The 13,042-nt window shown below is 45.9% G+C and overlaps 1 protein-coding gene across 2 annotated transcripts in view; it reads right to left on the bottom strand.

Moving 5' to 3' along the window:
- The window catches only part of TGFA (transforming growth factor alpha), a 103,792-nt gene extending 95,306 nt beyond the window's left edge, over positions 1-8,486 (bottom strand). For both annotated transcript variants that reach the window (XM_045078995.1, XM_045078994.1), the window contains exon 1: positions 8,179-8,486. In XM_045078995.1, the coding sequence (XP_044934930.1) occupies positions 8,179-8,218 (40 nt within the window). In that variant the 5' untranslated portion in view covers positions 8,219-8,486. The remainder of the gene's footprint in view (positions 1-8,178) is intronic.
- Positions 8,487-13,042: the final 4,556 nt, after the last annotated feature.

A 13,042-nucleotide genomic window follows, 5' to 3' on the forward strand; every position in this document is an offset into this window, starting at 1 on the left:
CCTCAAAACATTTGGAAAAAAACAAAACCCACAACTTGTATTATCTTCCTTGCGTTAAAAAACAAAACAAAACAAAACAAAAAACAAAGCAAAAATGCCAAATCTTTTAGTAAGTTATGAAGACTAGTACCTTTTATTAACGTGATAGTTCATGTGTGTAGATACACATATATACATCTTTGTAGATATGTAGATAAAGACATTCTCACGTGTATATATGACCAAGTCATCCCCCTACTTAACTGTTAAATGCTACAAACCCTATCAGTAAGTCAAGAAAAATACAAGGATATCTACCACCTTTTAAAAAGTGTTCCTGGGGCGCCTGGGTGGCTCAGTGGGTTAAGCCGCTGCCTTCGGCTCAGGTCATGATCTCAGGGTCCTGGGATCGAGTCCCATATCGGGCTCTCTGCTCAGCGGGGAGCCTGCTTCCTCCTCTCTCTCTCTCTGCCTGCCTCTCTGCCTACTTGTGATCTCTCTCTGTCAAATAAATAAATAAAATCTTAAAAAAAAAAAAAGTGTTCCTGAAGTTCCAGTCATTGGTAAGAAGATGTAATAAAAGATAAAGACATTAAAAGGAAGGAGGCAGAGCTATCATTATTCAAGATTGCATGGTCACGGACCTGTGCACCTAAGAGAATAAACCGTTACAAAATAAAGGTATATTTAAAAAAGCTTTAAATGCTAGCAGCAACCAGTTAGGATAGAGAGCAGTGGGAAATGTAGAATTCGCTAAAACACAAGCTCTGTGTCTTATTCTTGGCTGATTCCCCAGCATCTAGAAGCAGTCTCTGCACAGAGTAAGTGCTCAATAAATATTTGCAGGATACATGAGTGAACAAATGCACAATAAGCACAAAATTACAAAATAATAGAACCAAAATAAAATTCTACAGTCTCAATTACTTATAAGAATTTAGCATGTGATAAAAATGGAATTTCACGCCCCAACAGACAGAACAGTTTATTCCATAAACAGCAATTGAAACTATTAACCATCTTTTTTTTTTAATGAAATGTGAGTTGTACCTCATACCATACACAAGAAAAGTTCTGGATAGAATAGTTCAACATGATACAGGAGACCAGGAGAAAAAAAAATAAGTATTTGCCCTATCTTAGGCTGGGGAAGGCTATCCTAACTGCATAAGTGAAGGTAGAAAGCTTATGGGGAAAGATTTATTTTTCTAGTTTCTGCTACATAAAAACAAAAATGTGCAGGATGTCAAACACACCATAAACAAAACAGTAAAAGACTTACAAAAATATTAATATTAATATTAATATACTTTCTATATAAAGTGTGATAAAGCTCTAAGAAAAGAATAAACAGGAAAAAAAATTACAAAAGTTAAGATGCAAAGAAGAGGACACTGCCAACAAACAAATCGAATCATCCTGAAAATGTTAAATACGAGGATTATGCTGAGCTCTTTTTTCCCCCCAGTCAACTTGGCAAAGTCTTAAAACTAACTTCAAGTGTTAGGGAAGAATCAAGAAAATGGCATTCATATACTGCTTGTGGGAAAAAAGGCCAATTGCTAGGAATTTATCCTAAAGATGTGCCAAACACTTATGCACAAAAGTATCTGTTGTACCATTTATCTTCCTTGACTTTAGGCATTATAAATTTAATACAGGCTTGTTATAAAAAAGTTAACAGATTCAAACCAAAGCACTGTATAATACATACGGTTCTATGCCTTTCCAAATTTAAGATATCATGAAACCTTTATTCTTTTAAATAGATACATAGTAAACCAATGTATTGTTATATATAACTTATTTAAGGAATCTTCTTAAATAATTACAACAGTAGGTACTGGCAACTTGTTACGGTTCCAAACAAAATCAACAATCACCATCCTTTACATTTTTTCTTTGCGCATACAGGCAAGTGTTTAGGTAGGATCTATATCAAAAAGTGGAACTAATGACCCAAGTTATGCCCACACTTAAAAGTGATAGCTACTGCCATACTGACTTCCCAAAAAGGTATGTCAACTTACATTCCCAACAAAGTGTGTGGATTCTTCATAACGATGAAAAATGGGAAAAATTTATATGGTCAAAAGGGTTTCAAAATGGGTTGTAGTAAATATAGTCAAGAGATTACTTGCCAGCCACTAAGAATGATGCAATGACACTAAGGATGAATGTTTAATAACATAAAAATGTTTATTATAAAGGTTGTCAAGTTGCAAAAATGAGTAAGTTAAATGGTGTGAGTCCATCAGAATTCACAGCTGCTTTCAAAGAATATCTACCTATACATTCATCCACAGTCTGTATGACAAAATGTTAATCACGGTTATCGTTGGGTGGTAGAACTATAGGTCATTGCAACACTTTTTCTCTTATGCTTTCTAGAATTTTCCAAATGGTCTAGAGGAAAAAAATATTTTTGTGATCATTAAAAACACTAAATCCTAATCTTTTTTAAAAATAACAATTATTCTGAAGACTAGTTGTATCTGTGTTGTTAGAATTTACCTGCAACCCTTGATTATCACAATGAAGATTTTTCCAGAATGCATGTTAACTATGTGGCCAAATGTTTGCCAACTGAGTCTACAGTTCGGAGAATCCAGGACCAGATACCCCAAGGGGATCATTAAGTGCTTAGTGGTCTCCTCTGAGGCTCTACCCATTCTCTGAATAGGCCAAGGGCAGAGACGAAGACCCAGGATCTCTATCTCTAAGGAACCCTCTACCTAGTAGAGAAGACAAGCACCAACCAATATCAATCCAAGGCAGGACTTGGAGGGACCCGAACTCTACTGCTAAGGTTCCCAGCCAGAAAAGCTAACACATTCAAAGATTGAAGCCAAAGAAGGCAAGGCATCATACAAGCTTGCTACAAAAAAGTAGTTTATATGTACATCCCTTCTTGAGGAAGTCCTTAACCATCTCTCCACAAATACTTGAGAAATACAAAGACTAAGGTGGGGGAAACTGAAAGCTTTTCAAGGTAGGGAAGGAAACCCCGCTCCCAACAACAACAACAAATTAAAAGCAAAAATGCTGAGCACAGAATTCCCTTGACTGGGGAAAGACTCCATGTGAAATTTGTTTCCTTTGACTTAAAGGGAAAACACAAAAGGCTTTTTATGTCATAAAGACATAAAATTCCATTTCAACAAACTTCCATATTCAAGTCATATTCAGTACACCCAATTCATAATGTGTGAAAAGACTACTCAGATATATATCTTTAAAGATTTATTTATGAGAGAGAGTGTGAGCACGTGTGAGTGGGGTGTGGGAAGGGAGGGGCAGAAGGAAAAGATTTAAAGCAGACCCCCCTACTGAGCAAAGAGCCAGGTCTTTATGTGGGGCTCGATCCCAGCACCTTGAGCTCATGACCGGAGCCAAAATCAAAAGTCTGTCGCTTAACCAACTGAGCCAACCAGGCACCCCCAAGACTATCCAGATTTTTAGAGCTCATCTAAAGGGAATGTGCCTTGTACTTGAAGAGCTCCTAAGAGATGGTTCTGGTAGCCTGGATTTTAGGCTTTCCTGATTTTCATGAAAAATTTTTATACTTGACATTTCACAAGGAGAAAAAAAAAAGCATAACAAAACCAGAAGTCACTGTAAAAGTACTCGAATTCTCTATTTAGATGCAATCAAAAAATATTTTATTTATTTAGAGAGCAAGAGAGAGTGAGTGGGAAAAGGGGTAGAGGGAGAGGGAGAATCTCAAGCCAGCTCTGTGCTGAGCACAGAGCTCAATGGAGGCTCCATCTCACTACCCCAAGGATCTCCACCTGAGCCCACCCAAATCAGGAGTCGGACCCTTAACCGACTGAGCCATCCAAGTGCCCGTAGATGCAATCTTAACCAGGTTAGCCTTTAGCACAGAATTCAATTCATACTTTAAATTGAGGTCATCAAAAATTGTTGAAATGGCAGCAAAACAGCGGTCAATTTTTGGCAACCCCCCCAAAAGAAAGTGTGACATGCTTAGTGTTGATCTACTTAAGTCTAATAACAAAGGACCATCACGTTTTCCAGGGCCAAAGGTCAAGAACACTTAATGACAATTAAGAGATCTCAGCAAGAGTTCTTGCTCTGCTCTGGTCAACAAGACAGGCTGCAGGAGCACCTTTAATAATGGCTCATAAACCCACAGCAGCATTCAGAAATGTCAGGACAGACTAGATGAAACGCAGTTGGCTAAGCCAGAAGCTGCCCGAACATCAACTGGCTGAAGAGCGATGGTCCTCCAAGTGTCCCTCTCTTCCCTCCCCACCAGCCGAATAAGTGACACCTAGACACCTGTCAGACACACAAACCCTCCCACCTCCTGCAGGACAACCTGGTGTACCAAGCCCTCCAGGTGGCCGTGGTTCTAGGACACTGCTGTGGAAGGTCCTACAGCGGTTTTTACATGTGAAACCAAGCACAAGATGCCCAGTTGGGTGTGTCAGGCTTGTCCTGTCTTGGCTGACCCACGCCCCACTTCCCACGGCCCATCCCTTTTGGTGGGCAGCCTGAAGAGTAGGACTTTGTTCAGACACACTTTCAAAAGGCCCTTAGAGATAGGTCTAATGGAAAAGTCAGCTAGTTTTCCTATGTTACCATAGAAACAGGAAGCATCATTTACTCTTGTAAGAAAGGTCCCCTTTGCAGGGGACATTGAATATTTACAGAAAGATCTCTTTATCCTAGGAAACCAAGTTTTGGAAAAGCAAATATGGGAAACTTAGCCTCTAAGGCTTCCATATACACCTTAACAGCCTATGTTCTAAGTGAACTTTCCCTAATTATGGCTGCCCAATAAGGAAAACATGTGTCCTGGGCAAACCTACGCGGTCTACTCTGGAAGATTGTCTTAGCTCCTGCCCCCTACTGGTCCCTCGGCCCCAAATCCACAGGGAAAGGGGCTTCATCTCTACCCATCCTTAATGACACTTGAGTGTCCTAGGACCATTTTTTAAGCTACACACAGTCCTATTTCTGGGAGCTGCCATAAACATAATAATGTTTATTTCTGGATTATAAAATCAATTTCATTTTCTGTGTCATTCTTTATTTGTATAGTTTATAAACAGCTTCTGTATTTACTATCTGATCTGATTCTTGTAACAACCTGTGAGGTAGGTGCAGTTTTATTATTCTCACCGAGAAAACTGAAACTTAGTGGTGACCTCAATAAACTGACCACTGAACGTACTGTTGCCATAGGGGGGCACCCTTTCCTTTGGAGGAAAGGCAAATGTTTTGCATCAAAAATTTAGAAATTCATGATGTCCCCCCCCCCAGATTCTAAACTTGCTTGAATTGGTATTTGCCCAATGAGACTCACTAAAATCGTTAAGTAGGTTTCTAGGTTAGGTGGTATTTCCTGGCTTAGGAAGGGTGGAGAGCTGAAAGCTCCCAGCTGCAGAATGGATACAACCTGCTAGGACATCTGGAACTCTAAGGGGTCCAAATTTACAACGACAATGGTGATGGATGATGGCCCTAAGATTTTTTTCAACTCCTACTACAAGACAGGCACCGTTCTATGTTCATTAAATATACTTAACCACCCTATTCACAGCAACATTTTACAGATGAGGAAAACAAGGCACGGAAAAGCTAAGTAACTTGCCCAAGAGCACACATCTTGCTCCCTGCTCACAAAGGAGGATGTGGGACTGGAGGTGACAAGCCCCTGTGAGGTGTGCCTGGCCAGTGACGGAAGTCCGACATGGAGGGCAGCCACCACAGGAACCTGGATGACGTTTCCAGTGTTGCCTTTTAAGCAACAGTCTCCGCCTGCTCTCTGCCAACACATCAATCAACGCTCAGGTTCAAGTAATCAGGAACATCAGCTGAGACTACAAACAACCCACTCCTTTTCAGACTGTCCCTACGAAAGCTGGGGAGGGGAGAGATCTTGGTTTTTTCGATTTGCTGATTTGCCTAGAACTGCCTTCAACTAATTTAAGAAAAATTAGAGAGGGAAGCAGCACTGGAGGAAATGTGCAAATTAAAGATGCATGTGGCACTGATGAGTGCTGTTTAGTAATCTAGCAGAAAATGAGATGGGAGGCAGAAGTTGTAGTCAATGATCAGAACGAACGGCTTTTTTTTTTTTTTTTTTAAGAAATACAAAACAAAAAAATGGGTATCCTGCCTTTTCCTTTTTTTCTTTTTTCAACTGCTTCTATTTTGGAATTGTATGAGCAGCTTTTTTACACACTGATCAACCTTTTTAGGTTTATACATCTTTTTCTCAAGGAAGGAAGCAAAGATAAGGTTCAACTCTTGGGCAAAAAGGAAAAATAACATGATGAATGCTTGCAGTCTTCATGGGCAAGTGCAGTATGGGGGGGCAGGGCAACTTTCAAAGGTGTTCTCAAATTTGCACACCTTCATCATTTCCCATCTCTAATTTTCAGCTAATGACCTAAGGCCTCCTTGAGATCCTCGGAGTCCACCAGAAAACCCAATTTAACAAGTTCTTGGGCATTCCATATAATCTCTCCTTCAAGAAAAGTCCCCAGATCTGGAGAGGAGACTATGGTGACGACAGGTGACATTTCAAACCCTCAATTCTTCCACACTCTAATAATCCTGACCCAACTACTTACTAATAGTGGGCCTGTGTGCTTCCTTTTCCTCCTCTGTAAAATGAAGATGATACCTTCTTCATCAGGTTGGTGAGAAAAGTTAATGAAATCATCTAAAGCATTTAGAACAGTTCCGGGCACAGAGTAAGTACTCAGAGAGCATTAGCTATTATGACCATTACTGCCAGAATTTGCAAAACACATCGCAGAGGCACCCACAAACGGAAGGCTTCTGATGTATTGGTCACGTTTTATTGCTTCAAAAAAAAAAAAAATATATATATATATATATATATATAAAATCAGAACAACCATCAATACAAAAAACCTAAAAGGGTTTTGGGAAGGGGGGAGCCGCCCAGAATCATGCCACCTGTTGGTGAGTTTCAGGTGAGGGAGGGTACAGCCCAGAGCACTGGGTTCCACTACTGCCACCGCACCCCCTACCCCCCACCCCCGTTTTCTCTTTCTCAGCGTTTCAGGCGCAGGATTAAAGGCGGCTCTGCAAGCCCCCTGAAACTGGGTGAGGCTGTGGGGCTGGGCATTAGGGGTGCAGGTGGGTTGGGAGGGTTCCACAGCTCTTCTCAGGCTCCAATAAATTCTCCAGGTAGGAGCTACTTGCTTTACAGGGTTAAACTCAGAGGACACCGACTGAGGAATTCATTTCAGGGAGCTGCACCAATAAACCTGGACACCTGGGCTATTAACCGGCTGTCTCAACACCGCAGAGGCCGGGCGCCGCGAGGGGCGAGAGCCGGCCGGCGGGCCAGCGCAAGGCGCTGCACCCCTCACCACTTACACGCAGACCTGTGAACTTCACCGCGGAAAAACTCAAGGGCTCCACAGACAGGACCCAGGTTCGCCGGGTTAAACTTCCCCTCCCTTCCCCCATCTCTCGTTCCCTTCCAAGAACAAACTCAAAGGAAACTGGCAACGCTCCGTCTAGGGTTTCGCTCCTGCCCTCGGCTGACACTTCAACCACTTCTCCCAGGGAAGTTAATTAAAAGAACAATTAATCCGCACAAAAATCCAAAACATACCCCAAAGCTCGAGAGCTCCTCAAGTTAGAAGATTGAGGGCGCCTCTGCTGATTGTGACCATCTGCCCGTCACTGGGGCTCAGGGCTAGGCAGGGGTTACGACTGGGAAGCGGGCAGGGTCCCGCCTTAGGGGCTGACGCCCGCCGCTCCCATCGCGTCTACGCTCACCGCCGTCCGCGTAGACGGGCTTGGTGGGATACTGCCAGGTATGCAGGTAGGTGTGAGCAAGTGGAAGAACACACAGCCGCGGCGGATTAAAGTTCAAGCCCGTTCACACACCGCTTCCCCTTCCCCGGCCGGCGTTCTCACGCACGGCCCGGGCGGCCACTCCCCAGGGAAAGCCTGGGCGCTCCACGGTCCCCCCCTTCGGAAGGGGCTCCCCAAATATTTAGGAAGCCCTCGTGACTCCCCCTTCCCCCCCCCCCCAGCCCCCAACCCTTGAAAAGCAGGAGCCTCCCTCGACTCTCCTAGGCGGACGCAGAAAACCCCCGGGAAAAGAGCAATGGAGGGGCCAGGGGAAAGCGGGGTGTCGCCGAGGGCAGGTGGCTCGGGGCGCGCAGCAGGCAGCGTACGTACCCAGCGCGAACAAGGCGAGCTGTCCAGCCGAGGGGACCATCTTACGGGCGGCGGGCAGCAGGCGCTCCAGCCTCCTGCCCTACCTGCGGTGCCCGAGTGGCGAAGCGGCGCCGCGCTGCGGGGGAAAAAGGCGCCGGCGAGGCAAGGCCAGCCCCCGGCGCGGGCGGGCGGAGGCAGGACCGAGCGCTCTCTGCCGCACTCACCCCGCTGAGCGGCCCGCCGGGCGGAAATGGGAAGGCGGTTACCGTCACCTCTCCGCCACTCGGCGACCGGGCCACCGCGGACCACCCTCCCGCCCCGGTGGGGGTGCCCCCCTACGGCCACAGTGGGTGGGGGTGTGGGGCTGGGGGCGGGGACGCCGCGCGCACCGTGCAGGGCGCGGGCGGCGGCGGGCGGGGCGGGGCGAGCCGAGCGGGGGAATCTCGGAGCCCCGCCGCGCGAGCCCGGCACCCGGGCGGCCGGGAAGGCAGGAAGCGCCCGACTTAGCCTCAGAGTAGCCGCGCCGTGCGGCCGCCGCGCAGCTCGAGAGTGCGGACGCGGTGGTCGCTTCCAGGCTCTGCGCGGGGGAGCGGAGCCGCGCGGACGTCCGGCACCTGCGCGGACGGCTGCGGGGGGCTCTCCCGGCCGGGGACTGGGGACGCAGCCCGGAACGGGACCGGCGAGCCTCGCCCGCCGCCTGCCAGGACTTGGCCCCAGGAGAGGGCTCTCCAGAATCAAGAGAATTTGTTCAGATAGGCTTCCTACCCGCACCCTTATCCCGATGAAGAATTCTCGATGATAGGAATGCCGGCCTCCAGGGCACATTGTTAAGATCCCCGGGCTTTCATATATCCGGCCTGGGATGAATAATGACGATGGGTCTCTAAGGGTACCTGGTTATCCACCATTAGTACCACCCCAGTCCACCCCCACCCCCCCACCCGCACCCCGCCACAGGCAGCTGGGGCCAAGAACGGGTAGCGTGCTGCAAGGGGGCCAGAGAGAGGGATGTATGGGCTGGAGCCACCTGGGCGGCTCTTTAAGGATTTGTGGCTTGGAACTGGCCCCTGGTGCCGGCATTTGGACAAGTGGAGGGCATGGAGGGAAGATCTTCTGGGTGGAGAATGGAAGACCCATAGGTTTCTTGGGGACTATCCCAAAGTCCCCTGAGGATGGTTCTTAGAGGAATGTATGCCCTCAAGAAGCGGTAACCCGTCTTATTTTCCAGATGTCCCAAGCTGAGGGACTAAATCTTTTCTCTTGACCCCTCCCGCCTGGCTGCTTAGGTTAGACCCACTTTCCTTGGGTGGGTGGCTGGGCAGTTGAGGTGGGGGGAAATCTCTTGCTGTTTTCTTGGCCTAAAACTCAGACTTTCAGGGTTGACTTTTGTTAAGTTTGTTTCATAGGAGCTGAGGGGCCTAGTTTGGAAAAGGAGGCATCAGGCCGCTGGCCTCAACATTTGGCAGGAAACACCAGTGTAGAAAAGGATTTTGAAAACACCCTAAATTTACTTTGGGAAACCATTCCTTTCAATACATTTGTCAGAGGATACTTGCTGTTCTTTCAACCCTTAATCATCTGCAGTGAGGGCTGTGTGGTAAGTTCTGGAGTACATCTTTTCCTGTGTCCACACCATGCCTGCACACAGTAAATACACACATTCTCTTTAGTAAGTGGTCCCTGACTCCCTTCAGTGCCCACCTCCTTCAGGCTGGTATTGACCTGTTCTGGTGGCCCTTTGATCTCCTTCCTAGACTAGCCTGCCTTGGTCACAGTAGGGAAGGAATCAGTTTTCAGTGCCCTTCTCCCGTTATCTAGGACCCCCAGCTAGGACTGGAAAATGGACCCATCCTCTTGTTCCCTGCCGGGAGGCACTCATCAAGTTCACAATGGTGGAGAGCTAGCTGCTCAGGCTGGCAAGAGTCAGTTCAGCAGTCTTCCCTTCTCTGCCTGCTGTGCACACACAGAGTTGTGGGTGGGGGGAAATAGTAGTAGAATCAAACCAATGAGCTTGTCCCCTTCAGGACTGTAAAATCTTTTTAATCAAGAGATAATTCGATATCTTGTAAACTAAAGAGTACTCCAATCAAAGTACATCTAGTGCTTTGAAATTCTTAATTCTCTGCCAACATGTTCAAGATCCATGTCTACGGTTTTATAAACCTTCCAATTCATTCGTGTCAAACAGATAATCAGCATTTTCTTACAAAGCATTTAAACATTTTTCTGTAGACTGAATTGAGATCATTTCTGAACATTTATTTATAGAGCTGGGAGGAAACCTAATATCCTAAAACGTGAATATTCTGCCTTGGGCATCTTCCATGTCTCATCCAGTCCTCACAACAACCTTATGAAATAGAGTCCATCTTCCCTTTATTTGAAAATAATTGAGACTGAGAGAATTTAGTAAATACCCAGAGTCACAAAGCTTGCAAGTGGCAGAGCCCAAATCTGAAAGCAAAATGAGCTGGTTCCCAGGCTCATGTGTTGGCTTCTCTGCCAAGCTGCCTCAGTTTCCACATTTTTAATAAGGATAATACTTAACTCATTGGGTCGACGTGAGGACTAGATACAGGAACATATCTGCAGGCTTAGCACCGTATTTGTTATCAAAACTTACAGCCATTGTTGAGGGAAAGTCTCTCAGTGGACACACCCTGCCCCTCTCTCAATTTCCTAGCATGATCCATATTTTATCATTTCCACACCACTTCTTTTTTTTTAATTATTAATTTTTTATTTTTTATAAACATATATTTTTATCCCCAGGGGCCACACCACTTCTTTTGCTCATGTCTATGGTGCGTGTGCATGTGTGAGCGTGCCTTCCTATGGGGTTAGCTTCACAGGTTCCTCAGGATTTCTGAATTTGGTTTCTCAACCTGTGATGTAAGAGCAATGGGGAGGATGTGATTTAAAGTCAAGAAATCATTTTTTCCTAAAAGACGGTGTGATATTTTTGTATTTTAGCCATATGGAATACATCGCTCTCTGAGCCATGTGACGTTCCAGCATTCTTCACCTGTAGGCATGGCATCTGTCTCACCAGGCCGCCGAAGGTCCTGATTCTGTGTCCATGTGCTGCCTGATGAATATATGGCCGTCCCACTAGGAATATGCCTGGGCTGCCTTTGCACACACTTGCTTCAGCTGGCCTTGAGCTCAAGGACCGTCCCTTCTGTCTTTAGCCAATGACAGTCTCTCCTCCCTATGCAAACAAAAGAACTGTGTTGTGCTTTACTCAGCGGCTGGTAAAATCCCACCGTCAGTTTTCCCTTTCCTTTCTTCTACATACTTATTACAGAGCATATGTTTAAAGAGTCCCCTTCTTCACTGTAATCAGCCTCCCCCTCTTTCCTGATTCATCTGGGAAGAGATTGTGGGCCCACAAGCAAGAGTCTTCCCTGAATGATTCAAGCCAGCTGAGCTTACTGTTGAGCTTGGCAATCGCCCACAATATTAGTGAGTAAATGTCCCGGGCATTCTTAGGGAGGGAGTACAGCTCTGGGCCGCAGCACTGATGGGACGGCAGTCCCTGCAGACAAGCTTCCGGAGCAATGACCAGAGTTGGCTTCAGGTGGCTCTGGGACCTTCCTCAGTGGTAGCAGCAGATGGGGTGCTCAGAGGGAAACCAGAAAAGGGTGCCTGGCCCAATAGGATGGCAAAGGTCAGATGGTGTGTGTGTGTGTGTGTGTGTGTGTGTGTGAAGGAGAGAGAGAGAGAGTGAGTGTGTGTGTTTATAAAGAACTCTGGAGAATTCTTTAGACAGAGTGAGGAGATTTTACTGTGTCAAGGGATTTAGGAACAGAAATCTAAGCCAATGTAAGGTATTGTCTGAGTATCAGGCCTGTCTACAACCTCAGCTATTAGTATATTCCTTACCTTTAGTCAAAAGAAAAATAGGAAACCTTGTGCTGAATCCATTTTCATCAACACAATGGGCGGAGTGTGAATCTATGACGTGCATTGGCTTTGTCCCTCAGCTACCTGGGTGATTTGATGGTCCCCAGGATTCTTAGGAGTGTGGAGGGGAAAGTCCGAAATCATATGCCTAGAAATCCTTAGGCAAGTAAAACTAACAATGTTGGAGGAAATTGGGTGGAGATGATCCAGAGAGGCAACAGGGAGACGGGGAAAAGAAAACACAAGGAACTGAGGAAGGAGGAATCCAAGGGAGAGTTGTACAAAGGAGACTAAGTGATGGATTTTTCAATGATGGCTCAATCTGCCTGATAAACTCAAGAAATTCCCCCTAAGCTCAGAGCCAAAGGACAGAAGAGATCTGAGAGATAAGATTTGAGACTGAGAAAGACAAAGGCAAGATATTAAAAATCTTTTTCATAGGGTGCCCAGCAAGGAAGCTTAGAGCTGATAGAGGAGAACCTGTTCTCGAACCCTGGATGGGAGTGGTTAGTGATGATAGGAGGGGCGTATACCTCCCATAGGTCTGTAAGGTGGAGGGGACTTGGTCTAAAGAGCCTACGATAGGTGCAAGGAAAGACTGCCATTCTGTGACATTTAAACCCTCAAATTGAACTTCTCATCCTGCCTTTCTTCCCAACTCCCATTGAAACAGCCAAAGGAAAATAATGATAGGGGGAAATCTGTCATTGTTCAAAACTGAACAAGGAGTACACCCACATACCAGACACTTCAAGGAATTTCTATGAGACTTAATGCAGATGAAACCAGTTTGAGAGAAGGGTTTGACAACCTTCAATTCCTTCACAGACGAGAACTGTCTCTCTAGGGAGAGACTCCCACCAGAACCCAGTAATGCTCCCAAACTTGGCTGTGACAAAGCGTGTGTGCAAAATTAATCCCAGGAAAGTTGGAAGGGGCCATCTCCTCCCTCTTGAAGCACCCAGAAAGGGCCCAGGTA

Source organism: Mustela putorius, unplaced genomic scaffold, assembly GCF_011764305.1.
Source record: "Mustela putorius furo isolate JIRA1106 unplaced genomic scaffold, ASM1176430v1.1 tig00000281_pilon_pilon_pilon, whole genome shotgun sequence".
In the NCBI taxonomy this organism is placed as follows: Eukaryota; Metazoa; Chordata; class Mammalia; order Carnivora; family Mustelidae; genus Mustela; species Mustela putorius.